Below are 27,538 nucleotides of genomic sequence, written 5' to 3' on the forward strand. Positions count from 1 at the left end.
CTGGATGGAAACCGGATGCTGGGTTCACTAGGTGGGCGGGGGCGCCGACCCCTCAGACCTGCAGGGTACCCGAGACTCCAGGGTCCCGTTAGCCGGCCCGGCAGCCACATTCCCTCCCCCAGAAACTTGCCAGGCAGCGGGAGCAGGGAGCAGAACCAAGCGGAGACGCGGTAGCGCCTTCTCCCCGGCAATGCGCATGATTCTGCGGCTCTGGGCTGGCCACACGTCAACGCACCTTGAATGGGCTCGCCCCCCTCGCCGCGACGGGCAGGCGTCCCAGCCAATCGGGCTCCGGGTTTGCGAGCCGAGCCCAATGGGCGGACTGCGGGGGCGGGCCTGGGGCGGTGCGGCCGGGCTTCTCCTCGGCGCTGGCTGCGCTCCGCTCGGGCTCTAGTGCAGGTGCCGCTGCGCCGGGCGGGAGGCTACGCGCCGAGCCGAGCGGAGCCGCGGAGGGATGGGGAGCGGGCCGCCCGGTCTGCAAGAGCCGCAGGAGCCGCGGGAGCACCGGCACGGGGCGTAGGCGGCGCGGGGCACTTTGCGATAGGATGAGGCTCCTGGCTGGCGCGCGGTAGTACTATGATTTGGTATGTGGCCACTTTGATAGCAAGTGTGATCAGCGCCCGAGGTCTTGCGGCTCAAGGTGAGTTGAAGTGCAGTGTCCCTCCCCTGCGCCTCCCGGCGCTCTCGGCCCCGTCCTCCTGCCGAGCCCGCGCCCTCCCGGCGGGCGCGCTCCGAGCACCGCGGGGAGGGCGGGGGCCGAGGCCGCGGCCGGCGGGAAGGGCCTGAGCCCGGGCTGCCGGCGCTCGGGAGAGGACGCCTCGGGCTTCGGTCCACTTCGCCACCCTTGGCCCCAGGGCTTCACAGCGGGTGCCGCGCCCGGTGCCCTTCTCGGGCGCAGCCGCCGCCCCGTGCGCTGGGGAGGCGGCGGCTTTCTGAACTCTGCCGCCGGGGAGTTTGCGGGTCCTCGGGCGGCTGCGGCACGCTGGACCCCGCGCAGCGCCACCGCTCCGCAGGAGAGCCGCTGTGGGGCTTGGCTCCGGCTCGCGTCTTTCCGGACCACACGTCTTGGCAGCTGGAGGTCGGGTCCCCTCGCAGGGCGGGGCGCACGGAGCCCCGCGAGAGGAGAAGAGTTGGTTCTGCGCGGGGTTCCTCGCCGGCTGTGAGGAGCGGCTGCCTTCGGCTGGCCCTGCCCGCGCCCCGCTCCGCCGCACCTGAGACTGGCCGGGCAAAAGTTCCCCGGGAGCGCGCCGCAGCCGGGCACAGCTGGCCGGGGGCGAGGGCGGCGGAAGGGGGTCCCCACTGCCGCGTCTCCGGGCGGAGGGAGGTTTTCCTCTTTCCGTTTTTCCGGTCTGAGCTGGGAAGAGGCCAGAGGGAAGCCCGCGCGTTGGGTGATGCGCACGTGAGCGCGCGGGCTTGTGCTCTGGAGACGGCAGAGCCACCTGCCCACCTCTGTGTGACACCCTGGCTCTCGGCCCTTGTATGGAAGTAGGAGCGGAGCCTGAAAGTGCCGGGTCTCTGAGTTCACGGTGCTCAGCGCGCAGACACGACCCGGCTGCGGACAGGTTCCTAGGGCTGGGAGGGATGGCTTCCGGGGAGAACCGCCGGGAGCGGGCGGCAGCAGGAGGACCCGCAGCGGGATACCCCGCGTCCGGCCGCGCTCGCGCAGGAGGGTCCTCTCCTCACCGTGTCTGGGGCTGTGTAGGGGGAGGGGAAGTGATTTGGGAAAGTTTCTGGAATGGAATAGGTCTCCGTGCTGTTTGGGAGTGTGTGAATACAGAGGAGGGCGAAGGGAAGGGTGATTTTGTTAAATGGTGTGTGACCTGGATGGTTTTAAAACTCTCCCTTTGTCAGGTGGGGAAACTGAGGCCAGAGTGACCGCAGAAGCTTGTGGAGTGGGGTGTGAGGTCGTTCGAACTGCGCTTGAGAACCCGTCTCCAGCCTCAGCCTCACCCTCTCATTCCCTTGTAGTCTTCCGATGCCCGCAGCTTCCTCCCCTCCAGTTTTTGGTATGTTCCTGCTATGGGACTGTGGCTGAAAGCACAAAAGGATGTGCTGGGATCTTTGAATAAAAAAGAAACTCCAAAGGGAGGCTCTGAAATAGCCTCCAAGCCTGAGACTTCAGGGGATGAGACTTCAGGGGAGGCGGATGGACTTTTTACAAGTTTAAGCACAGAATAAAGGAAAATGGGCTTTATTACAGCAGCACACAAGGCGGCTAGACAGAAGGAAGGACTTCCCAGCATTGAAGGTTGTTGGTTATGAAGCTTTTGCCTTCTGTCTGCGGTGGCTGGACATGAACCCCTGCCTGCCACCCCTGTGGGTCTTCGGGGTCTTTTTAGCCAAAGGGGCTCTGCGTGTGGTGGTGAAGGACCTAGGTCTAGTCACAGGACCTGGAGTCAAGTCTGGCTCGGCCACTTGCTGGCCTGTGACCTTGGACACGTTGCTTTGCTTCTCTGATTGTCACTTGCCTCATTGGGGGTTAACAACCTGAGCTTGTAGGGTTTTGGTGAACATTAGCGTTCTTTAGTAAGTAAGAAAGTAAGTAAACGATGATGATGATGGTTTCATTGTCTGGGGCTTCCAGGCCCCCCTCTCAATTTCTTTCCTTTGAGCCATTCAGGGCATTGGGAGCTGGGAATGCCTTGGGGTAAAGTTCAGGTGCTGCCTCTGTCGGGAACCAAGTTTGGTTTCCCAGGTGGACCTCGCCCGGGGAGATGTGGAGGGCTGCTCGGAAATCCTTTGAAAGATCTGTAAAACTGGAGTTTTGTCAGTGGCCAGAGCCTTGTGGGAAGGATGCAGGGAGCCCAGGAGGCAAGCAGCTCGTCACGCACAGCCTCCGGGGGCAGGAGACGGGCCTGTGAGGCTGCTGCCTGCACACTGCCAGCATTCAGATGCTGCTGTGTGAGCTCAGCTGTTCTCCGACTGGCAGAGGTGACTTCCGGGAGATTCCTGAGGGGAGGGACTCTGCGGTGCCAGCCTTAGGGTTTGGCTGAGCAGGGCTGCTCTAGCAGAGGGGCGAAAGGGTTGGGACAGAGGGAGGGATGAGTCACGTGTGTCCGGGGGGCAGTGGAGAGCTTGGGGAGGGTGTGCAGAAGAGCCTGGAAGATGGCTATTGGAGTCTGCATCCCAGACTTTTCCTGAACAAGCCTGGGGGGAGGACCCGGGCCTTTACCGCCAAGGCTGCCTCCTCCTGTTGACTACAAATCCTGCATGACTAGTGTCCCCAAAGAAAGTGGGTTCTGACTCAGATCCTGCTGGTAGCTGGACCAGTGCCCTGTACTCTTGGCCTGGCCCTGACCCTCCTCCCTCCCTTTGGCAGCCAAGGTGGGAGGGAGGAAGTTTAGGCCTGGAGGCTGCTAGCAAGACCCACGGGCAGCCTCTCAGCTGAGCAGGACTTGGCTCGGGACGTGGCCAAGTGGCATGTGTGTGCGTCTCCAGCACACACGCTAGAGGCAGGGGTGTGTCTGGCAGGCTGCGCTCAGGAGAAGCCGAGCAGGGTGTGTGTGTGAAGAATCAGCTTTCAGCTGCTGGCCCCAAGATCGGCGTGTGCTGGACCTGGAGCTGCCGGGTCCCAGGGCTGGTGGTTTCAGGTTTGAGGCTCTGAGACAGAAAGCTGGGATCTGGTTACCTAAGGAGCAGATGCTGCCTGGCCGGGAGGTGCTGAACTCCAGCTTTGCTTTGGCTGCCCTCTGTCCTGGCTCCTGGCCCTGTGCTCTCCTCCCTCAGATCTCCCTTCCTCGGGCCTGGCTGCCACAGCCTTGCTGCGCTGAGGGAGTGAGGGCGGACCTGGGCGCGAGGGGGTGAGGCCCGAGAGGGACGAACTCTCTCCTCTCTGAAAGGCTTCCTGCCCCCCTGCACGTCCCATGCCTCCTCAGGCTGGGCTCGGGTCTCGGGGAGCAGCTGTCTCCTGTCTGCGCCCGAGGATGGGTAAAGCAGCTTGTGTGAGAGTGGATCTGAATTGTGGAAAGAGCTGTCACTGGTGCAAGCTGCTGGAGGTGACTGCACACACGCGCGCGTGTGTGTGTGCGTGTGTGCACGCAGTGTGTGCAGCTGTGTGTTTGCATGTGCACGTGAATGCAGCAGACAGGCGACCCAGAGTCTCTAGGAACGAGGTGGGGCATCACTCCCATCTGAGTGTTGGTGGCCGTGGGTGGCAGTAAGGCTAGACTTGGAGCAGACGCCTGACTTTCCCTGCCCCCTGCTCCACACCTGAGTCTGGGCAGCGCAGAAGCCCCCAAAGTTGGAGGCTCAGCCCAGGGGCTGGTCGAAGGATGTCTGAACTCCCCGAGAGAAAGCCTCAGTGGGGACACACACGGGCAGAGCCCCAGGGATGCAGAAGACGGGTCTGTCTTGTAAGGTGGGCTCTGGTCTCGGCTGCCCAGTAGCCCAGACTCTTGAGTGGAGAAGGGGCTGGGTCCCTGGGGAGCCGGGCGCAGAGGCAGCTTGTAGCCTGGCCCTGCCCATAGGGGAGAGCCCAGCCTGCCCGAGGCAGCTGACCTATTTTTCTTAGGAATCTTCCTGCTTTTCTGTTCTCTCTTGCGTGAATAAGCAGAAGACTGGAGAGCAGAGTCGGGGGCTCCATGAAGGTTTTGGAGAGCAGTTCCTCGTGGGCCAGGCTGTGAGCGAGGTCTCAGCCAGCCTGCCTGTCCTCCTGGAAGGGAGGGGACTGGGTGCTGCTCTCTGCCCGACCCTCTACCCCGCCCCGCCCCTGAGCTCCCTCCTGGTCCAGGCCCGGCCGCCAGCTGTGGCAGGTAACTTGCACACACTATATGAAGGCAGCTGCTGTCCTGTTTTCTGGCTTCTGAGTAGGGAGTGCTGACGCTTCACTACGAGCAGACACGGGCTTCGATCCCCCGCTTACTCGTGACCACCTGGCGCCTTACCCGAGGGCTCTCCCGGCTCACGGGCACTTGGACCAGGCCTGTACCCGCCCGGCAGGCGGGCAGGGTGGGTGTCGCTGGGTCTGTCCATGGAGGAGCCGCTGCAGGAGCAGAGCGGAGGTTGGATTGCTGACTGCTTCCTGCCAGTGGCTCCTGGGGAAAGGCTCTTGGAAATACAATCTAGCCCAGAGCAAATTAAGGCTGCTAATACCGTCGTTGCTGCCTCTCGGGCTGCCTGGGCCAGGACGGTCAGGGTGGAGAGGCGCCCACGGAGGAGGGGGCCTGCAGATCCTGCCCCTCCCCCAGGGCCTCGAGAGAAAATGGAAAGGTTCCCAGCCAGGGCCAGGCTGGGCTCAACCGACCTTTGACTTGGGCCCTGAGAGTTTGATGGGGAGTGGGGGCCGAAGGGCCTGAGGTCAGCACTGGGGAGACCGCAGAAGGAGGATCTGCCCAGGAGGGGGTGGAGGTCCTGGCCGGAGGCAGGCTGTCCCGGTGCCCTCCGGCCCGCCTGCCTCCTGGGAAGGACAACCAGGGTGCGGCCTGACGTGGACACGGCCGTTCCTCCGCATCACACTTGGCTTTGGGTGGTATGTCTGTCCTCAGCTTTCCTCGTGCAAGCCTCTGGCTCTCCGCCCCCCGGGTAGGGGGTGGGTGCTGTTCCGGGGAGCCCGATCACAAGCTCCCTGGAATCTCCTGGAACCCCCTGGCGTGTCAGGGAGGAGGGACTGGGGGACTGTTGGGGGCTGTGCCTTTTTTGGGCTCAGCAGGGATTATTTTTAGGCTGGCAGATGGAGGTGGTGGCTGGCGCTGGTATTATTAGACAACAGGCCTGTGGTTTGGGAGCCCGGTGCCCGAGGGGGAGGGGGACGGGGTTGGGGGTTGGGGTGGGCGGGGGAGGGGAGGCTCCCTGAGGACTCGTACTCACAGAGGAGGAGGCTGGCGCCGCCGCCACACCCAGCCCGAGCTCCCGGGTCCCAGGTGGAGGGGGCTCAGCCCAGTGCCAGCAGCTGTCTTCTGACCCAGGCGCACCCCGCCGTCCTGCTTGGGTCCAGGGCTGCAGAGCTCTGGCTGTGAGAACCTGTCCAGAGTGTGCGGTGTGGAGGGGCTGGCCTGACTTAGCGGAGGGGAGGGGGCTGCTTCTTGGGTCGGCGTGGGAGGGGCCTTCGTCCTTGGTCCCTGGGCCTGTGGCCCGGCCAAGGGGAGACACGGCAGCTGGAACCTGCTCCGACCTGCTGCCCGGCGGGCGGCTGAGCCAGCCAGGGGGCCCCCAGCCTGCTCACCTGTGAAATGGAGATGGTAGTAGGCCTGTCAGCCAGCGCTGCGACCCAGCACGGGCCTGGTGTGTAGGAGCGGCCTAGAGGAAGGCGGGTTTGCCTGGTGGCTGGCTCTCCCGCCGTCAGACCTTCCGGTCCTGGCACCTCTCCTCCCCCAGCCCCGCCTGTGGAAGAGCCCCAGCTTGGGGGGTGGGGGCGTCAGGCCCTGGATGCCCCGTGGTCCTGTGCTCACGGGGGATCCAGTGGCAGCCCTGGACCCGGCTACCCGCCGGGCACCACCTGGCCCAGAGAGCAGGAGGTTTGTCCCCAGTGGGCTTTCGGAAAGGTCAGCCAGACCGCAGGGGCACCGCGTCCTCCTTTGCCCTCTCTGCCCACCAGGGTGTGTCCCCAAGATGCAAATTTGCTCTGCCCCTCCGGGTACAGCTGTGTCCTGCCTTCTCTGAAAGGGGTGTGTGGCATCCAGGACACCTCCCACCCCTGCGGTGCTCACCCTGCAGATGCCAGCGTCCCTTTGAGGCTCCCGGCCTTGTCCCTCCGCTGCTGCAGGCTTCTGTGCTGGGGAGGGGTCTGGGGCCTCCCCCCGCTGCAGCCCTCCCACTCAGGTCACCACCCATCCCTGTCTTCCCCTGCCCCCTCTTTCCTGCTGCCTTCTGAGCCAGCCACCGTGAGCAGCCTGCTGCTCCTGGACTAACGGCCTCCCTTCTGCCCCCTCCTGGCTCTGGGTCCTCTGAAGGCCTGTGTCTCTGTGTCCCAGGCTGAGTCCTGTGTGCCTCTGAGATCTCTCTGTCTGTTTGTCTCTCTCTGTCTCTGTCTGTTCGCACCCTACCATCTGTCTCCATTCTTGCCCCTGGACTCTCTTTCACTCTTCGACTTGGGTCGTGTCCTCCTAGGGTTGAGGTCATCTCTCTCCTCCGTCAAGCCCCTCTTCGGTCTCTGCTGCCAGGAATGTTTACTTTTTTTTTTGCAGTGAGCTTTTCTGGAGAAAGTGTTTTATTAGACATGCTTGGCTCAGAAAGGCTCAGGCTGAGGGGGAAGTGCTCGTGGGTGATGGAGTGAGAGCACACGCTGTGTGTGTGTGTATGTGTGTGTGGGTGTGTGTGTGGGTGTGGGTGTGTGTTGAGGAGATGAGGGAAGCTGACAAATATTTTAGGACTCAGAAAGCCAGGAGGGCTGGTCTGAGCGTGGGAGCTGGGGCAGGGCCTCCCCCCACCACGGCCCGCCCCGGCCTTCTTCCTGGGAAGCGGGTCTCTTTTGGCTTTGCTCCCGTCTCTGGACTGCTGGCCTCACCGTGTCCTCTCCCAGCTGCCGGCCGCTGGTGGAAGGGTCCTCGGGAAGAACCGTGGAGGCGGGGCTGAGGCCCGAGTGGGCCTTGGTGGGGTGGGTGCGTAGCCCTGAGTCCAGGCTGGCGGGGGCCGGTGTGGAAGAGGCTGCCTCGCTGCTATGCAGTGAGAATGAGGCAGCCCAGGTGCAGACCCTCACCCCGCCAGAGCCTCCAGAGCCTTCGCTGTGAGAGGGGGGCAAGCGACCCTGCCCCCTGCCCCAGGCGCTGGGGCCAGAGCCTGGGAAGGAGCCCCTTCTGTGGAGGCCTCTGCCCCCAGGTGACGGCCCCCGGGAGGAGCCCCCTCCTCTTACCCTGGTTCCTGTATTGCCTTTCTTCTCCTCCAGAGCCTACACACTCACACGTGCATGCACACACGTACACACGCGCACACACGCGCTCACACGCGCTGCTTTCCCTGCTTGCTCAAGTGGCCTGCTCCTTGCCCATCCCTGCAGGGTCCAGGAGCAGCCTCTGTGCCCGGGTGCTGCGCGGGCTCTGTCCCCACCTGGTGCCCCTGGGGTGTGGTGGGGGTGCCTGCTGTGCTTTCCCTGAGGGGCTGGAATTCAAACTTAGCCTAAAGCAGGGCTGGGAGGGTTGGAAAACCGGCTGGGGCCTCAGGCAGGTGAGGGCAACAGTCTGCTCTGCTCCAAAAATACTCTGTGATCTTAGCTCTTTCTCTAGAAAACAGTGATGTCACCGGTAGCCAATCAGCTTCTGGAAGGGTTGCCTCCTCCTTCTTCCGCAATTTGCAGGAGGAGAGGGAGCTGGAGCGGGAGGGAGAAAAGGAGAGACAGACAGAGACACAGACCCAGAGAGGTGGAGGCAGAGCTCACCACGGAGACCGGGCAGTGGAAAAGCAAAACCCCTTCCCCGGCACAGGCGAACGGAACCCCACACGTTCCCCCAACACACACACGCGCTGATAGAGACATATAAACGGGGAGGTGGGGAGAGACAGGCAGGTAGACAGAATCACCCATGCAGCGGGGAGCTAGAGAGAAATGACAGAGACACAGCGAGACAGACGTTGGAGGAGGATCCGGAGCCGAACAGAGAGTCAGAAAGACACAGAGACACGAAGGAGAGACGGACGAGAGGTGCGGGGCCGGAGCCCCCAGGGGTGGAAGGGGTGGTCAGAATCAGGCCCAGAGGCGCGCGGTGGACGGGGGCTGCTCTCCTGGGCGTCCCGGGCTGGGAGCCTCCGCGGAGCAGCCGCTGTCCCTGGTGCTGCCTGGAGGGGTCCAACCGGGACTGGAGGGGAGGGGCGGGGTGGAAGGGCTGGGGTTTGGGGGTTAGTGTGGGTACTGGAGGGAAGGCAGCGGGAGGGGCCTCTTTCACTTTGGAAGGGAGCTGGACAAGGTGCCTTTGGGCTGAAGGTGGGGTTGCAGGCCTCGGGGCGGAGCCTGGGTTAACCGCTTCTCTCTGCGGCTGGACTGGGGGTGGGGCTGCTGGGGAGCCTCTCCCGGCTCATCTCCCGTCCCTTCCAGTCCCTTTCGGGAGGGTGGCCGAGCCCTATCCAGCCGTGCGCCTCGTCCTCTGCCGGAGGTGGGGATGTTCCCCTTAGCTGGCTGAGGTTATCAGCCCCAGGGTCCCCCTCCTGCGTCCCTAGTCTCCTGCGGTATTAATGGTGATGTCTGGGGCTTCGCAGCCTGATAGGCTTGGGGCGTGGAAACTGGCGGGCTGGAGGCACCTCCCGCTCCCTCCTCGGCGGCACGCGCGGCGGACCGAGGGAGGAGGGGCAGAAAGGCCAGCTCCGGCCCCCGGGGTTTTCCGTCTGCTGATGCCACGAGCACTCTGCGCAGCCTGTTAGGGATTCCCCGCTCCTGCATGGAGCACTCTTGCTTCGCGCTGTGAACATCAGGCTGAGCTGGGGGCGGGGCGTGGGACGGCGGCTGCCTCTGCAGCCCCTGCCAGGCTCCATTGGGAATCATCCTGGTGCAGGAAGACGTCCCATGTTCACCCGCTGCAGCGCCCGGGCCACGGTGTCCACAGAGGGGCCGAGGCCCCTCCACCTTCTCAGTGGCCACGCTCCTCAGAGCTGGCGGGGGTGTCATGGGGGAGGGCGCGGTCGGGCTCCGCTCTTTGGGGTTGGCAGGGCAGGGGTGGCCTCTGGGGGGGCCGGGCAGGATCTCCTTTCACCTCCTTCCCTGTGTCCCCGTGTGGCTGTCCCGATAGGTGCCCACGGCCTGCGAGAGGAGCCCGAGTTCGTGACCGCGAGGGCCGGCGAGAGCGTGGTCCTGCGATGCGACGTGGTCCACCCGGTGACGGGGCAGCCCCCGCCCTATGTCGTCGAGTGGTTCAAGTTCGGGGTGCCCATCCCCATCTTCATCAAGTTTGGCTACTACCCGCCCCATGTGGACCCTGAGTATGCAGGTAAGGCCTTGCCGCCTGGCTCCAGGGCCCCCGCACCGTCCCTCCTGCCTGTGTCTCGTGGCCTCTTGTCTTTTCCGACGGGCCTCTTATCTCTGTTTTCCAGTCGCTGTCTCTGTCCTCCCATCCTTTGCACTCTGGTAGGTTTTAATTAAGTGGCGTGAGGAGAGGGACACGGAGGTGGGGCAGACACAGAGCTTCCTGCACAGCCCCGCTGGGCCGCAGGGGCCAAGGCCAGAGGAGGAGAAGGGAGCCCAGGAGCCTGATGTGTGGGAGAGGAAGCCGGCGGGAGGGCGGCTGGCTCGGCAGGAGCAGCTGCGTCAGAGCCATGGTGGCCACCGGGTTTGCTCTGTCTGGCTTTGCCCACTCCCTCCCTCTGGCTCTGAAGTTGGGGCCTCATCCAGTCCTGAGTGTGGGGAAGTGTCTGGGCGCCTGCTCCACTAGGTGCCTCATCCTCCGGCCTCCCTTCTCCCTCCTCCTGGCCCCAGTGCTGTCTTGCTCTGCAATTACTCCTGCCAGTGGTGGCCTCACTGAGTCACTGTCAGGGCCTGCCCGCCAGGGAGGAGGGCGTGGGGCGGTGTGAGTGAGGGGCGTGTGTGCCTGTGCGAGGGTTGCACGTGGGCTTGTGTGTGTGCATGCATGTCTGAGTGTGTGTACGCATGCGCGTGTGTTGGGGTCTAAAGGAAGACAGGAAACTGGTGGGACACAGCTTTTATCTTTACCTCTGATTTCTGAGGTCTGCATTGCATTTTTCTCAGCTTCTATTTTTCTCTCTCCCTCTTCCTCCTCCTGTGTCTGTGTCTCTTCGGCCCTGGTTGGTTTTGACTGTCTGGTTTGTAGGCAGATTGCCACTACCGAGGAGACAAGGAGGAAAGCACAGGAGGTCGTGACACTGGGGCGAGGAGTGGGCCTGAGTGGAGAGTGGGCGGAGGGGGGACCCCGAGGGCTGCTCTGGGGAAGGGAACGGAGTTAGGGAGGGCGGCTCCGGTCTTTGCTCGCCTGCCAGCCACTCCTCATTCTTGGGCTACAGGCCCTGCGGCCACGCTCGGAACCTGGGCTCTGGCTGGATGAAAGCTCTGCTCTCTGGCCTCCGCGACAGGACTAGGAGGGGACGCCGGCACCCTGTCCCCAGCGGCCTCTTCTCTGCCCACCACAGGAGTGCTGGGCAGACAGGGTGCTGGGCGTGGCAGCCACGGGGACCTGCTGGGGCGGGGTCCCGCTCCTCTTCTTCTGGGCTCTCTGGCCCCCTTCCCGCCAGCTCCGTATCCCTTCTGCCTTTCCTTGGCTCCAAGAGAATGGGAAGTTGCAGGGAACTGAGGCTTTCTCGGTGCAGCTGGCGGGCAGCGAGGCTGGGGCTCTCGGGGCCGCCCTGCTCTGGGCCTGCCCGGCGGCGGGCTGGGGTCACAAGGGTGCTCTGCGCGCCCCTGACCCACTTTGTCCCCTCTCCACAGGCCGCGCGAGCCTCCACGACAAGGCATCCCTGCGGCTGGAGCAGGTGCGCGCCGAGGACCAGGGCTGGTACGAGTGCAAGGTGCTCCTGCTGGACCAGCAGTACGACACCTTCCACAACGGCAGCTGGGTGCACCTCACCATCCACGGTGCGTGCGTGGGCCTGTGCGTGCGCGTGCCTGTGTGCAGGCATGAGAGTGTGCGTGCGTGCGAGTGAGCGGGCAGACGTGCATGGTGCGTGCTTGCGTGACTGTGCACGCAGGCGTGTGAGCGTGCGTGCGTGCGCGTGCGCCTCCTTCCGGCGCTCCTGGGCTGGGGGCCTCAGGCCCCCTCGCTCGTCCTGGAGCCCCTGGGGGCCATGGGCACAGAGGCCTGGCAGCTCCCGGCACCAGGGCGTTTGCTGCGGGCGGGGTCGTCAGAGCCCAGCGCAGGGAGGTGGAAACCGGCACCCGAAACTGGTAGGGTTAAGGATCTGCGGGGCGGACTTGGGAGCAGCCGCAGGAAGGCTCTCTCCGGGCACCTCCCCGTTACAGCCTCTTCCTTTAGACCGTTCGCCTCAGTAACCGTTGGGCGCCAGTCTCCACGCTGGGTGATCCGCAGCAGCAGAGCGCACCCAGGGCCGGGCGGGGATCCTGCTGGTCCCGGTCCGGAGGGTACCTTCTGATGCCCGCGGGTACTTACTGCCCTCGTGCTGTGCCGTGCTTCCCAGGGGCCGGGGTTTCCCTGGACCGAGGGTCCCCTGTGCCCTTGGGAGCCCTCGCTTGGGAGGGGACATTCCGGAGGAGCCAGGGGGCGCCGGAACCGGCAGAAAGTGGAAGAAGTGGTCCCCATGGTGGAGGGGAGCAGGGTTTTTGCTTTGATTTTTTTTTTTTTTTTTGTGGTACGTGGGCCTCTCACTGTTGTGGCCTCTCCCGTTGAGGAGCACAGGCTCCGGACACACAGGTTCAGCGGCCACGGCTCACGGGCCCAGCCGCTCTGTGGCATGTGGGATCCTCCCGGACCGGGGCACGAACCTGTGTCCCCTGCATCGGCAGGCGGACACTCAACCACTGCGCCACCAGGAAAGCCCTTTGATTTGTTTTTCTGACCATACAGTTACTCTTGCTTCAGTTTATGAGCCGACGTGTTCAGCCACCGCGTGTTGCAGACGCTGCACTGGTTATTGAGGTGTCAACAGGTGTGCTTTGGACACGCCCCCCACTGCTTGCGTCTTTCTGGGTGTGATGTCTGTGACCCTGGGTGCCACGGTCTGGAGAGAGCAATGGGCGCTTGCCTGGGTTGCAAGTTTCTCTGAGCCTCGAGGGTCCCTGCCTTGTGGGGTCGGGTCAGGCTGTGCTCCTTCCGCCTTGAAAACCCATCCAGGGCCCTGGAAGAACAGAGTGTTTTAGCCAGAGCACTGGTCTCTGGAAAGCGAAGTTAGGGACGGTGGCCCTGGGTCAGTGGTCCAGGCTGCGTGAGCCCCTGGATGCAGGCGCATCTGCTGGTCAGTCCCCAGAGACCGATTGGAGGCTTATTTTGAATCTTGGTTGGGCTGTCCCCACCACCCGCGAGTTTTTGAGTCATCCCTTTTCGACGCCAGCTGTTGTGTGTGCCCAGAATGAAAACGGCTTAATATTAGCCCAAGCAGAACATAATTAGGAAGGTAAACCTGCTGCTGACAGCGTCACTGATGAGCACCGAGCCAAGAGCCCCACGCTGCTTGCTTGCTTCTGCCCTTTCCCGAGGCGGGCCGACGCCTCCTGCAGCCTCACCTCCTCCCCTCACATCACTGCTGGGTCCGGTCCAGCGAGCAGAGAAGCAGGCATGCGCAGACACTGCGAGCCGGGACGCAGAGCTTCCTCCTGTTAGAGTCGTGTGTCCTGTTAGAGCTCGGGCTCCGTCTGCACCAGGCGAAATTCGTGGCTGGGAATTCCTCATTGCTCGGATGGACCGGCATGGAACGCGGCCCGATGAGACTCAGCTTATTTCACGGATCCACCGCGTTAGCTGTCTGATCCCTGGCACCCGTATCATTTCTCTGGGCTTCCCTTTTGTGTTTCCAAGAACAAAGCCTGTTTGTAGGGCTGTTGTGAAGGTTAAGGGGAACGCTGTGGGTGAAGACGTCTGGCACCGCGCCTGGAAGGTTGGCTGCGCAGGGTCATCGTGTGCAGAATGCTGGTTATCCTCCTCCTTAGGGGAGAAAAAGATGAAGTCGGGTAGCACAGGAGGCGCCTCAGGTTGGGAGAGGTGGCCTGTGGTGGTCGGAGAGCCCTTGGGAATACACCCACAATCACCCATTCAACACACATTTCTGAACATCCACTTGGCCGGCTGTGGGGAAACGCAGTGGGCGTGACCCAGACCCAGCTCTGAAGGACACGTCACGAGGCAGTCAGGTCCAGAGAGGATTGCAGTATGGGCTTTGGGAGCGTGAGGGATGGAGGGCTTCTCTGAGGCAGTGAGCCCTGGGCAGAGACCCTTCGGGGAGGAGGAGTCTGCCAGGTGCGGGGGCAGGAGGCGGGAAGGGTGTTCCAGGGCAGAGGGAACAGCATGCCTGGAGGCCCAGAGGAAGGAGAGCCGGCGCACTTAGGCAACGTGGCAGGTTGTTCGTCCGGAAGGGTCAGCCTTTAGCACTGGGGCTCATCATTGGATGCTTCCCCTCACCAGGGGCCTCCCTCTCCAAGGGTGGACACCACAGGCACCTCCCAACGTGAGCGATTTCACCCTTTCTTCCTCCTGCATTCTGAGGTTCCTTCCCGTGTAAATACTTCCATTATCGAAGGAAAGAGTTTGGAGCACCAACATTCCGTTGCTTCCGAACTAGAATATTTAATGTCAGGCATTTCTGACTGGGATCACCTTTGGAAAGTGAAAAATTAGAATCACAGATTGTCTTATTCTCCTTCTGTGTTTTCTCGAAGACCGGTTGGGAGGAAACAAGCCCAGTTGTTTCTTTATTGCATATAAAATACCTGGAAAGCCAGAGTGAAACCTTGCTTTAGGTCGACGAATTGCTTGGAGGAGAGGCCAGCCCATTTCTAACCTGCACGATTAATTATAGGGCATTTGTGAAGAAGAATTAAGCCTAGAAGTGCAGCTGGTAAGCTCACACCTGATCCAGTAAATAATCCGGAAAACTCGAAATTGTTCAAAGTGCTTTCCTGATTAGCACCTAAACAGTAAAGTAATTATGTAATTAGTAATTAATTTGTCACTTCAGGATGTAATTTATCATATTATCTTTTCTTTAAGTGTGACGCAGAGGTAACAGAGGCCATGGCTGTGTGAGCTGGAGTTCAAGGGCAGGCGTGGCGGGAGGGCTCTGCTGGGGTGAGCGCACGGCCAGGCCAGGAGGGGCCTGGGGTTCGGATGCCAGGTTCCCTCTGCAAGGACTTGGAATGAGTTTTACCATCACTTTGGGTGTATTAGACGTTGGGTGAGGATGGACTTTCTCAAGGATGTGTCGTGAGTGATGAAGCCTGCTTTCTGGTCACCCAGTCCTCACTCCTGTGCCCCCTGTGCGGCCACGCTCAGCGGAGGGGTGGGGAGATCGTCGAAGAAAGCCGTCTCGCCATGGTCTTGTCTTCGGTTTTGCGTTTGCATTTGTGTTGCTCTGCTGTGTGTGTGTGTGTGTGTGTGTGTGTGCGCACGCATGTGTGCAGGTGTGTGGCTCCTTCATTGCATTCATCCGTCTGTTCAACCAATGTTTGTCGAGACTCTACTACGTGCCAGGAACTGCGCTAAAAGCTGGGCACATAGTGGGATTCTTGGAAATCTCTGCTCTCAGGAGACTTGGTCGTAAGTGCTTTAAACAGTCTTGAGGAGACAGGAATGCAGCAGGTGCCTTCCTAGCCCGGCTGACCAGGTGAGGCAGAGGTGGCATTTTAGCAAAGGCGAGCAGGCGCCGAAAGGGTGAGATGTGGGTCCAGCCCAGGAGGGGGGTGGCCGACGCAGAGCCCCCAGGAACGGAAGTCCTTGGCACGTGTAGGAAGACGGGAAGGCTGTTATGTCGGAGCAGAGTTGAGGGGTGTGCAACGGGAGGTGAGGCTGGTGGCAGGTGGTGGGTGGCCGCGACCCCCGGCGTGTCCTGGGCCTGGGGCAGGGCAGCCTCCGAGGAGACCCCTCTCACAGCTTCTCGTCAGGGCCTCAGGAGCCCTGGGCGGCCGACAGCAATGACAGTGACGACAGAATGACCACCATTTCACATGTGTACGTCTTACCTGCTCCTTTCACGGACTTTACCTCGCTAATTCCTGCCACTGGTCTTGAGGGTGGGGTTTAGGTAGAGCCCAGAGCGGCTGAGCCCAGGGTTACAGAGTGAGTGGCAGCTGGATTTGAACTTGGAGCCTTGAGCCCGGTGCTATGGACCCTAGGCTGGTGTCAGCAGTGCCCCCCACTCCAGAAGACCCCGCATGATCGTCCAGGGGGTTGGGGTTGATCGGGTGGCTTCTATAGGCAGCTCAGACAGGTGAGACAGAGTGTGTTATTCGTACCGGATGGGATTTTAGTCAGAACTCCGAGGCAGGTGCTGGGGACAGTCTGGCACAGTCTTAGAGAATTCAGGAGCGAGCAGCCCGTGGACCGGGCCGTCTGCCTGGTGGGGGGTTGTCGCTGCAGAGCCTGGGCGAGTCTTTGTCACCTGGCTTGAGATCCGTGCTAGGCCTGACAGGGCTCAGACGGCAAATGTCCCAGAACCGTGGGCCTGGTTGGGCTGGGGTTACAGGAGGAGGGGCATCTGGACGATCGTGGGGTGACGGGTGCCTCATTCATTGCCGCATCCCTGGTGCTGAGCATGGGGGCCTCCCTGTGGGTGCTGGACAAACAGTCCTTTATTGGGAGTTGGGTGTGTGCAATGGGGGAAGTTTAGACATGGGATCCAGCCATGCTGAGTTCCAGGTCCCCCCGCACAAGGCAGGGCCTGCCACCTGTGTCACCTCCGACCTCCTGGAGGGCGCCGGCCTTGTGGGGTGGCCCAGTGCAGGGCCCTCGCTGTGTGCAGGGCCGCTGGCTGACCCCACCCCGCGCCTTGGGTCTCTTGCAGCTCCTCCCACCTTTACAGAAACCCCCCCCCAGTACATCGAGGCCAAGGAGGGCAGCAGCATCACCATGACCTGCACAGCTTTTGGGAACCCGAAGCCCATCGTCACCTGGCTGAAGGAGGGGATGCTGCTAGGTGCCAGCGGCAAGTACCAGGTGAGTGTGGGTCTGCCGCGGCCGCTGCACCCACTCCTCCTTGCCCTGAGCCTCCGTCCCCGTGACAGTTCACACTTGCGGAGGCGCAGGTGGGGCTGGAGGCGGCAGGTGGAGCGGCTGGCACCCGTGTCCTCGGAGGGAGAAGCCTGCTTCCGTGTCCCCAGGTGCATGGGCCCCAGGCCACTTCCACCTGGGATGGGGTTGGCGGGCCCAGGGCTGGGAGCTGAGCCCATCTCTCCTCGGCCACAGGTGAGTGACGGCAGCCTGACGGTGACTTCGGTCAGTCGGGAGGACAGAGGTGCCTACACCTGTCGCGCGTACAGCATCCAGGGGGAGGCCATCCACACGACCCACCTGCTCGTCCAAGGTGAGAGCGATCTGACCTCTATGCCCTGGGCCTCTGGCAGGGAGTTCCGGCCCCACTGAGCTTGGGGGGTTCTTTCCAGGGCGTGGGTGCCTCAGCTGGGGGTGGTGGGAGCTCCTCTCCATATCGTGGGGCTCCTTGGTGGCCTGCGGCGGCCCTCCTGTGAGGTGGCGGGAGGCACCATGCCGAGTGGGTTTCTGCTTTCTCTGAATGTCCGGAGGGCATCCCGCTGGGCCTCTTCCTTCCCCGGGGGAGGAGCCCTCTCTCAGGCCTCCACCCTCTGACGATGGCATCAGTAAATAAAGATAGGAATTCCGTCCAACCCCAGAGGGTTAAATAACACGGAGGGCATTTGGTGGGGCTGGCGTCTGTGGGGTCAGCACCTGAGATGCCGGCCTGCCTTGCCTGGGGCCTCGAAGCCCCCAGAGGGGGCAGCCTCCATCCTGCTCGAGGGGTCGGGTGGCGGCTGTGCGCTGCTTCTGCGACTCGGGCCTGTCTGGAAGGCTCGCACTGCCGGGGCTGCTGGAGCTCCACCCCTCTCCTCCCCTGCCCCAACCCGCCCGTCACCCTTATCTGGTCAGCGCGAAGCCTCTTACTCCTCCAGAGGCAAGGCGGTTCCTTTCTCTTTGCTGCACATGTGCTGCCCTGGGCTCCACTGCAGAGAAGGAGGGGCAGGGAGGGCCGTGTGCGTGTGTGTATGTGAGTGTGCATGTGTGCGGGCGCGCGTGTGTGCGTGCCTGTGTAGGGGTTAACTGGCTGTTCGGAAGCCAGGTTTACAGCGGGCCTGTGCGTGGGGCGGGCATCTACAGCAGGCTGGGAGCACACGGCCACACCTCCGGACCCCTTGCATCCCTGGGACTTGCAGGGAGAGGAAGAACCTGAGCACAGGCAGCAGCTGGATGCGTCTCCATGACAACTGCTTGGCTGCGCTGCCAGCTCCTGGACCAGTGCCTTCCCCGCTGTCCCTCCCAGGGCTTGGGGTGCCCCTTCCTGAGGGTCGGAGCCTCCTGGGAGCCCAGCGCTGTGGTCCCCCCCAACCCCCCCGCCGGGAGAAGTCATGCTTGTTCCTGTCCCCCCAGGACCTCCCTTCATCGTCTCCCCTCCTGAGAACATCACTGTCAACATATCCCAGGATGCTCTGCTTACCTGCCGGGCAGAGGCCTATCCCGGCAACCTTACCTACACCTGGTACTGGCAGGACGAGAATGTCTACTTCCAGAAGTGAGTGCCCGCCCTTCCCTTGGGGCCCAGCCAGGCCTCCTCGGGGTGAAGCTTCCGAGCAGGGGCTGCCCTTGGGCTCTGGGAGCTGGCAGGGGTTGGGGGCATCCAGTCCACGTGTCCCTCATGCTGAGGCCAGTGTGTGTGCAGACGGCGCCTGTCCCCCTCAGCCGTGCGGAGGACTCACTGGCATGTTGTCCCAGTGTTGAATGGAAGACACCTGCCCCCCGCCCCCAGCCCCCCCCCGCCATTGTGTCCTGTGTTCTGTGTCCCTGCAGTGATCTGAAGCTGAGGGTGCGGATCCTGATCGACGGGACCCTGATTATCTTCCGGGTGAAGCCTGAGGACGCGGGGAAGTATACCTGCGTCCCCAGCAACAGCCTGGGACGCTCGCCCTCGGCCTCGGCGTACCTGACTGTGCAGTGTGAGTGGGGCAGGCTCAGGCCACGCTGGCCACATGGGGGGCTGGAGGGCTGCGTGGAGGCAGTGTGGGCGGAGGAGGGGCCGAGGCGGGGACGGGACAGCGCGGGAGGAGGTCTGACCCGGGCTGGCCAGCGGAGGTGAATCGAGCCCCCGCCAGGCTCTTCTCCGGGCCGCACGGCCGCCCGTGTCCACTAATCCATTCCGTCAGCCTCGCCCCGGTTGGGCTCAGGGACAGGCAGGCCTTCTGGACGCCGTCCTCGTGCCGGCGCTGGCCAGCTCCTCTGTCCGCACCTTGAATGAGGTGTTTTTTTCTTAGTATCTGAGGGCCATGTGGCTCAGACCCAGTGGGGCAGCTCTGCTGCCGCTCTCTGCTCCCCTGCTGGGTGGGCAAGGGGGACAGATCCTCTCTGGGGTGACTAATCCGCTTCCCCAGCAGCGGGCCCCTGGTGGCTTCCCTGCCGCGCCTTCCAGGGCTGCCCGAGACCCAGGGGAAGGGGCTGCTCTTGGGCCGGAACGACCGAGCGCTTTTGTGCAGCGTCATTCAGCTTGCTGGTTTCGACTGGGGGAGAGGATGAGTGCCGAGGGCTAATCTCTTCCTCCTGATTGGAGGATGGCTCCGTCACTTTGACAATAAAGGCCCCTCTTGACGTGGTAGGTGACAGGCTATCCATCACACAAGGGCTCGTGTGCAAGAACCACTCCCTCCCACAACACGGAGGGGCGGGCGAGAGTATGACCATCTGGAGAGGCGTGGCCCAGAGGTTGCATCTGAGCTGAGGACATTAGAACAGCTGGTGACCTTGGGAGGCGGGCTGAGCATGGGCCTGGCAGTGGGCCCCCCGAGTCCCGACCTCACACCCTCACGTGGTGATGCTGCTGGTGCGGGCAGAGGCCTCCTCTCCGCTGTCCACAGCCGAGGACGACTTTCAGCTGCTGTCTTATGCGTCCCGAGTTCTTAAGAGCTGTGAGGCCTAAGGAAAGCTGTGTGACTCAGAACCCCAGGCCTGTCCCACCCAGGAGAGAAAAAGCTCTGACAAGTTACTTACTGTGTGCCCAGGCTGTGAAGGTGCCAAGGGCGGGGCAGGCTCCTTGCGGAGCAGAACCTCTCTGCCTGTGTCACCCGGGCATGGAGGGGGCAGTGGCGGAGGGAGAGGGCCGGCAGGGGTGGTCTCCAAAGGACGATGATCCACCAGGACCAAGGCTTCCGTCCTCCAGGCTGTGGCCGTGTCTGCTGAGGGAAGCGTTTCTCTGTCTCCCTCTGGCACCATCACCCACTCCCACTTGTCGTTTTTTACCTCTTTCCTGCCTTCAAAGAGAACCTGTTGGGTGAGATTTTCAGGTGGGTGAGACAGGGATCTTTATTTCTGCTAAAAAGCAGTGTTCAGAGTATTTCTCATTCATAAACCCTTTGAAAACCTTGGAGGAGAAAAAAAAAAATCTACCATACGAAAGTAGGAAGCCGTGTCTAAATATATACTTCGGCCTGGTATTTATGCAATGCTCTTCTCTGAAGGGCTCCAGACGCTAACAGAGCCGCCCATTCATCCTCACCGCCTCCCGGGCAGTTCTGGGTCCTTCTCCTCCATGGCCCTCGTGGGAGCCCGGGAGCCTGGCGGGGGAGGGCGGGCGGCTCACCCACGTCACAGAGCTGCTGCTCCTGCTGTCCTGAGAAACTTCCAGCAGCTCCGTGGCTGACTCTGCACCCCACCTGCACAGATGGGAAACCGAGGCAGGGCAGAAAAGCAGCCTTGTGGTTCCGCCCCTGGTCGCCGTCCGCAGAGGACGTGGGGCGAGGAAGGGCTTGGGGTCCTGCAGACACTCGGGAGGGATGCTGCTATCTTATGCGTCCCGGCGGCTGTTGCGTCTCCGGGCGGAGGTGTGTGGGGGGAGCTGCAGGCCGGCAGGAGCAGCGGTGCCTCCGTGCATTCAGACGGGTGTTCTTAAGAATGCAGGGCTGCACAGACAGGACGGTTGCTGTGGCCTCTGGGCGGTCAGCCCAGGGAGTGGGCTTTGCCATCTCGTGGCCCCCGCTGGGCCGACACCTGGCACTGCGCCGAGTGGGGGGCCCTGGGCTGCGGGGTGGCTCGCCTCCCCCCCGCCTGCCTTCTCACCTCTGCTTCCCTCCCCACACCCGCGGCCCTGCAGACCCAGCCCGCGTCCTCAACATGCCCCCCGTGATCTATGTGCCTGTGGGAATTCATGGCTACATCCGCTGCCCTGTGGACGCAGAGCCACCGGCCACCGTGGTCAAGTGGAACAAGGACGGCCGCCCCCTGCAGGTTGAGAAGGTGCCGGAGGGCCGTGTGCCGGTCGCGGGAGGCCCCCGGCCCTGAGGTGCTACCTCTGGGGATCTGGTTCCTGCCAGGGCCCCTCCCCTCCCCCCAGGATTTGGGGAGAGCAAAGAGCTGTTTCCCGTGGGCCGAGTCCAGCAGGGCCTGGCTGTTCTCGCATCGCGAGACGCCCCCCCCCCCTCCAGCCTGCACACGGAGGAGCAGCTGAGGTCCAGCTGAGGGGCCTGGGCCGAGCGCCGGCTCCTGACGCCAGCTCCCCTGCGCTGTCTGTGCCCCAGCAGAACCTGGGCTGGACCCTGATGGAGGACGGCTCCATCCGAATCGAGGAGGCCACAGAGGAGGCTCTTGGCACTTACACCTGTGTGCCTTACAACACCCTGGGGACCATGGGCCAGTCCTCCCCCGCGAGGCTCGTCCTGAAGGTGAGGCCGGGGCTGCGGGCCGCCTCCGTGCGGGCACTGGGCGCCTGAAATGCCCGACGTCACGGCCTCGCCGTGCTCTCCTAGGACCCCCCGTACTTTACGGTGCTACCAGGCTGGGAGTACAGGCAAGAGGCCGGCCGGGAGCTGGTCATCCCCTGCGCCGCCGCCGGGGACCCCTTCCCTGTCATCACGTGGAGGAAGGTACCTCTGGGCTCCGGGGCTCCTGGGGAGCGCGGTAGGGGCACGGCCTGGGAACGGCGCTGTTCCCACGGGGCGGGGGCCGAGTAGCGACGGTGACTCCTGGCGCGGGGTGGGGGCGGGCAGGGAGGGCTGCGGGCTGGGGCCCGGTGCCGCCCCTGTCCTTCCTGGACCCCTGAGTGTTGGTGGCTTCTCTTCTTCCCTGCCCCTCCTCCCACCCTCCTCCCCGCCCCCGTGTTTGGCCAAGGTAGGGAAGCCCAGCAGAAGCAAGCACAGCGCCCTGCCCGGCGGGAGCCTGCAGTTCCGCGCCCTGAGTAAGGAGGACCACGGGCAGTGGGAGTGCAGCGCCACCAATGTGGTCACCAGCATCACTGCCAGCACCCACCTGACTGTCGTCGGTATGGGGCGTGGGAAGGCGGGCCGGGCTCTGGGTGTGGGGCTGTCTGCCTCCAGGTCTGGGCTGGGCCTGGCAGAGGGGTCCCCTGACCTGGGGCTCTGGGCACGTGTGCCCGCTTCCTCTGCCTGCATGTTTTCCCTGCCCCTCTGGGGACAGACAGCCACAGTCGTGACAACAGCCAGTGCTTTTTGAGCATTTACCACCAGCTTTAGGCTCAGCACCTAGGGGCGCCTCGTCACACACGTGTGTGAGGTGGGAGCTGGTGTTCCCCCCACGCTCGCTCATTGAGACCGAGGCTGGTCTGGGGGGGACGCCCTGCCTGGCATCACTGCACTGAGTGGTAGGCCCAGGGCTCGAGCTCCTGCCGGAGGTGTTGACTGCCGTGCCGGGCTGGTGGGCGGCTCTCACGTTGGTGTTTGGGTCTCAGGCCAGAGAGCCGTGTGCGACGGGGGCCTTTGGGCTTCACCTGTGGCCGTCGGCTGCACTTGATGCTCTCCAGACGAGCGCGGGCCTTCTCGGGGCTGATGACCAGGGGCTGGTTTCCCTCCGGCCCTTATTCCTGATGCTCACGCATCTCCTGCTGGAAGGACGAGCCTGCCCGCGGGACGGTTTTCCTCCTCCAGCCCCATGACCCAGCAGGGCTGGGCGCAGCTCCTCAGAGCGTCCTTGTCCCGACGTCTCCCCCGGGGCACCGCTTTTGCCAGGTGCACGAGGTCACAGCCAGCCCGGCTCCGCGGGCTCAGTTCCTCCCGCCTGAGGTGTCCGCTTGGCCTGCAGGCACCAGCCCCCATGCCCCGAGCAGTGTCCGGGTCCAGGTCTCCATGACAACTGCCAACGTGTCCTGGGAGCCAGGCTACGATGGAGGATTTGAGCAGACATTCTCTGTTTGGTACGGACCTCTGTGAGTCACCCCCGCACGCCTTGCTCTCTGCTTATCCCCCCACCCCCACCCCTCATCAGTCCCTGGGGTCAGGGGGCAGGTTATGAGAAGGGTGTGGCTCTCCACCTGCCCTACCTCCCTCCGGATGGTGGGGTGTGTTGCCCGGTGACCAGGCTCCAGGGGGGTGGGGTGTCTGGGATGACGGCGGGGCTGGGGCCTGGATGGTCCGTCACCCTGTGCTGCACGTCCTCAGCTGATCTCGCGGCCCCTCCCTGTCCTTGGCTTGCTCCTCCAGCTTGCTCTATTCTCTGGAGCCTGGAAGAGAGTCCGGATGTTCAAGGGCATCGTAAGACAGCCAGCCACAAGCATAGATCTTTTATTCTGACCCTGCACCAGTGGTTCCAGAAACCCAGTGTGAAGTGGCGCTCACCTTCCTGGCCTTTTCTGCACGTGTGCATTTTCTCCCTAGGACCGTGTGTCTGTCGTCTTTGTACCTGGTTATACGTTCACTTAGCGAAGTGCAGAGATTTGAGATTTTTCCCAAACCTCGGGGCAAACAGACATCTTAATAATGCATGAAGCAGGCTGAGGACAGGAGGTGTAGAAAAGCTGGGAGGAGAGGCCTCAGCCGAGGTCCACCCCTCCCCTCAGGATTTTCTCTCCCCACATCCCTCTCCTGAGCCACGCACTGGCCACCTGCATCATGGGTGACATCCTCGAGTCGGGAGGGTGAGCCCTCACCTCCTCCTTTCCAGACCTGTCTCATCTGGGTGTGTAGCCCCAGCCAGGCTCACCAGGTTGGGTCGGGGGCGCCTGGAGATTCAGGGAGAGCCCTCCGTATACTTCTCAGCAGCAGGGAGTCAGAGGGACCTGGCCTGCTCCCCAGCCTCTGATTACCTAGGTGTTCTGAGCTCTGGATGCCCACTGGACCTAGGTGGTGAGCTTGGGGGGCTCGGAGTTGAAGCGGAGCCCCCTCCCATGCCCACCTGTTCCCCAGGGCAGGCGGGAGGCTGCCAGGCGGCTGCGTGGCCAGGGCAGGGCGTGTGGCCGCCTTTGGGGAGGCCCGAGCTGAAGGTCTGGGCGTGGACTGTTCCCTCGCTGCCTGCGGCTCTGCTTCGCTTTGTCACTCTGCTGCCTGCTGTGGTGCCGGCGGGGGAAGGGCGGTCACGGGGCTGGGGAGGCCTCCTTCCAGCGCTGGTTTCTCTCTGCTGTGCTTTCGGCTGCCTCCGCTCCGATTCCCGGGCAGAGGCTTGAGCTGTGAGCCGTGAGCCCTTAGCCTGCAGGGGCCTGGCCTCCACGGGGGTCCTCAGGCTGCTGAGGGACTGCGCGGCCAATCCCACGGGACGATGTGTCCTCCCCGTGGTGGCGCCGGGCGCTGCGCCTGGGCGCCGGCTTCATGGCTTGCAGGGAGTCAAGTGGGCTGCAGAGCAAGGGTCGACCCTCACCCCTGGTTCCAGTGTTCTGTAGCCACAGCGCGGCCTTCCTTGGTGACCTCTAACCCAGAAGCCGTAGGGGTGGGTCCTGGTCCCCACTGTGGGGAAGCACTGATTATTTCTGTCCTGCGCCCAGCTCTTCCTCAGTGACTCAAGCCCACTCGGACATATTGTGCCCTCGGGGTCACGCAGGTCCCACTTTGGCTGTCCCCGGGAGGCCGGGTGGCCAAGGGCACCCGGCCTCCCCCTGGTCCTCCTCATCCCCACTTTCCCACTTTGGTACCTGCCTTGTTCCCAGCGTCCTCACTCCCAGGGCTGCGCCACTCTTAGGGCTCTGACCAGGGTGAGATTCTCCCAGAATGCAATTGGTAATTTGACCAGTATCTCGAGCATCAGTAATGCCAAGGGTCCCTTTTCAGAGAATAGGCGCCAGTAGTGGCTGGGGACCTGGCTTCATGGGGACCGGCACAGCCACAGCTGGGGGGTTGTGACCTGCTCCTGACCTCTAAGCTGGGGAGGCTGGGGCAGCGCCCCCAACTCCAGCACCTGTGTGCCCTCTCAAGTCTCCAGTGTAACCCACCCCGCGCCCTCGTCCCCGATCCTTTCTCTCTCGGGCAGGATGAAGCGGGCACGGTTTGGGCCCCACGACTGGCTGTCCCTGCCTGTGCCTCCGGGACCCAGCTGGCTGCTGGTGGATGCCCTGGAGCCCGAGACAGCATACCAGTTCAGTGTCCTGGCCCAGAACAAGCTGGGCACCAGCGCCTTCAGTGAGGTGGTCACTGTGAACACTTTAGGTGAGGCCGGGCCGGGATGCTCCTGGAGGGGCTGGGATGGAGAGCAGACATTTCCTGCCCATTGTATGCGGGCGCCTTGCTAAGTGCCTTATACAACCAACACTGACCTCCCAGTAAGGGTCTATCCTACCGTCCCACGGGGTTTGTCCGGGCCAGGGTGCCTCGTGCCCCGTCTGAGCGTTGTGGGCTGCACTGACGTGTCCTCAGATGGTTGGAAGAGCTTCAGTTCCATCGTTCCTTACTGGCCCCGTGTTTGCATCTTTCTGTGGCCTCCCGGGGTGGTGGGGGTCCTTCCTCCTCCTTTTGCACTCCCGCTGCTCCCTTCCTCTGGCCCCCGGCCTCGTCTGGTGGCAGGCGTAGGGCCACCTCTTCCTCCCTGACCCAGCGGCTCACCCTGCCCGCCTGCTGTTGCATTTGGCCCCTGTCTGCGGCCAGAGAGGTTGGCTGTGACCAGGCGGCCCCACGCCAGCCTTGTCCCACATTCTTTCTTGCCGAGGCTTGCCCCACCCCGAAGCCCTGTGCCCTGGGGCCTGTTTTTCCACCTGGGCCAGAGGGGAACGGATGGAGTGAGCAGTGCTGAGGGAAGATGTTCCTTCTTCCTTGGAAGAGAATGAAAGATACATTTTGTAGTATCTTTTTTTCTTTCTTAAGATATATTTGATGTGGACCATTTTTAAAGTCTTTGTTGAATTTGTTACACTATTGCTTCTGTTTTTTTTTTTTGCGGTACGCGGGCCTCTCACTGCTGTGGCCTCTCCCATCGCGGAGCACAGGCTCCAGATGCGCAGGCTCAGCGGCCATGGCTCACGGGTCCAGCTGCTCCGTGGCATGTGGGATCTTCCCGGACCGGGGAACGAACCCGCGTCCCCTGCATCGGCAGGCGGACTCCCAACCACTGCGCCACCAGGGAAGCCCACTTATGTTTTTTATGTTTTGGTTTTTTGGCCCTGAGGTATGTGGGATCTTAGCTTCCTGACCAGGGATCGAACCCACACCCCCTGCATTGGAAAGCGAAGTCTTAACCACTGGACCGCCAGGGAAGTCCCTATAGTATCTTTTCAAAGATACTGTCTTATTCAAAAGATAATTACATTTCCTTCTTCCCTGAAGTTCCTGACTCTTTTCCTTTCACGGGACCTGATGCCCTTGTGTGTGTCGTCAGAAGTGCTCTGGAAATGGAGTCAGGAGGCTCGGGCCCACCCACCCTGCCCCCTTCCCTTGGGTCACGAGGGCTCTTCATGGGACACGTGTCCTGAATTGATGCCTGCACCCTGGGGATGTGGGCCTCATCGCCCTGGGGTCACTGCCCCCACAGGGACGTGTGGGTAGAGGGGTTGCAGTGGCCTCGGCAACCCCGCCATCACCTCTCCCTCCCCCGCAGCATTCCCTGTCACAACTCCAGAACCCCTGGTGCTGGTTACCCCACCGAGGTGCCTCACAGCCAACCGGACCCAGCAGGGTGTGCTCCTGTCCTGGCTCCCACCTGCCAACCACAGCTTCCCCATCGACCGCTACATCCTGGAGTTCCGCGTCGGAGAGCGCTGGGAGACGCTGGATGACGCCATACCTGGCACTGATGGGGACTTCTTTGCTAGGGACCTGTCCCAGGTGAGGTGCCTAGCGTTTTCCCCGCTGCTTTTCTCAATTCCGGAAGTGACGTGACTCTTCCTAGAATCACTGGAAGCTTTGAGTGACCCAGCTCAGGTGTGTGTGGGCCGCTGCGTACCGTCCCACACCTGCACTCCTGTGCTCGCAGGTCTCCTGCCAGGTTTGGGATCCTCAGATCACTGCAGCTGAGGTCGGCAGGTTCAGGGCCTGCCCTGTGGCCGCCGGGAGTGCCGTTCTCGCTTGAGGGGTCTCCAGGTGCCGACACGAGCCAGGGTGGGCTGGGGGCCCAGCTCCCTGCGGGAGTCTGACGTGGGCAGAGGCTTCCCAGAAGGGTTGTCTTCCACTTGCCCAGAGTAGGGTCCCTTCGTTAGCAATTCCGAGCCCCTGGAGGAGAAGACGGTGCTTTTTTCCAGCTGACTCCCCTTAACCCGGGAGGTCTCTCTAGTTGGAGAGGCAGCAGCGTATTTCTCAGTGGCCCCCTGTCCCACCTATGTTCCCTCTCCCTTCCCTGCACTCCTGAGAGCCCATGTGGCATCTCTGCCCAACTCTGCTTTCAGTGACCTCACGTTGGTAGCTTGAAATCGGCCACGGTGGGAGTATTCATCCCATGGAAGTCGGCAGATACTCCCGAGTCGCAGAGCTGGGGTGGGGGGAGGATGGGCGGCTGTCGCAGGTCCAGGTCGCTTGGCTGATGATGGGGTGTCCTCCCTGGGGCTGTAGGACACGTGGTACGAGTTCCGGGTCCTGGCTGTCATGCAGGATCTGATCAGCGAGCCCAGCAACATCGCCGGCGTCTCCAGCACAGGTACTTGGGGGAGGGGCGGCGTCTGTGGAACAGCTCTTATGGGAAGAGGTTGAGCTGGAAGTAGAGCGAAAGCGCCGGCTGAAGCCTGCCAGGTGGGTAGGATTTCTCCGTCTAAAGAGCTGCGTTCGTGACCGTTTCTATAAGGTAACCACAGAGAGAAATCCAGTTAAGGTTCTTGTTAGAATAGTTGAAAAGGACTTAAGCCCTTTTGCTATAACATTTCTGTTCCTCTGGTGTCA

At 62.7% G+C, this 27,538-nt stretch overlaps 1 protein-coding gene across 3 annotated transcripts in view; it reads left to right on the forward strand.

The window, feature by feature from the left end:
• Nucleotides 1–576: 576 nt before the first annotated feature.
• IGSF9B (immunoglobulin superfamily member 9B) overlaps nucleotides 577–27,538 on the forward strand; it is a gene marked incomplete at both ends in the record, with an annotated part of 41,645 nt that continues 14,683 nt past the window's right edge. The window contains 15 exons of one of the 3 annotated variants that reach the window (XM_082660546.1): nucleotides 577–640; nucleotides 9,651–9,848; nucleotides 11,297–11,443; nucleotides 16,315–16,466; nucleotides 16,716–16,833; nucleotides 17,910–18,051; nucleotides 18,327–18,472; nucleotides 20,617–20,759; nucleotides 21,044–21,184; nucleotides 21,269–21,385; nucleotides 21,630–21,780; nucleotides 22,557–22,680; nucleotides 24,711–24,886; nucleotides 26,268–26,494; nucleotides 27,215–27,299. In XM_082660546.1, coding sequence (XP_082516672.1) covers nucleotides 577–640; nucleotides 9,651–9,848; nucleotides 11,297–11,443; nucleotides 16,315–16,466; nucleotides 16,716–16,833; nucleotides 17,910–18,051; nucleotides 18,327–18,472; nucleotides 20,617–20,759; nucleotides 21,044–21,184; nucleotides 21,269–21,385; nucleotides 21,630–21,780; nucleotides 22,557–22,680; nucleotides 24,711–24,886; nucleotides 26,268–26,494; nucleotides 27,215–27,299 — 2,131 coding nt within the window. Of the gene's footprint in view, nucleotides 641–9,650; nucleotides 9,849–11,296; nucleotides 11,444–16,314; nucleotides 16,467–16,715; nucleotides 16,834–17,909; nucleotides 18,052–18,326; nucleotides 18,473–20,616; nucleotides 20,760–21,043; nucleotides 21,185–21,268; nucleotides 21,386–21,629; nucleotides 21,781–22,556; nucleotides 22,681–24,710; nucleotides 24,887–26,267; nucleotides 26,495–27,214; nucleotides 27,300–27,538 lie in introns of those variants that run through there. The other 2 variants (XM_082660547.1, XM_082660548.1) reach the window with 2 other exon arrangements.

Source organism: Grampus griseus (genome assembly GCF_964374135.1).
Source record: "Grampus griseus genome assembly, chromosome: 8".
NCBI classification, from domain to species: domain Eukaryota; kingdom Metazoa; phylum Chordata; class Mammalia; order Artiodactyla; family Delphinidae; genus Grampus; species Grampus griseus.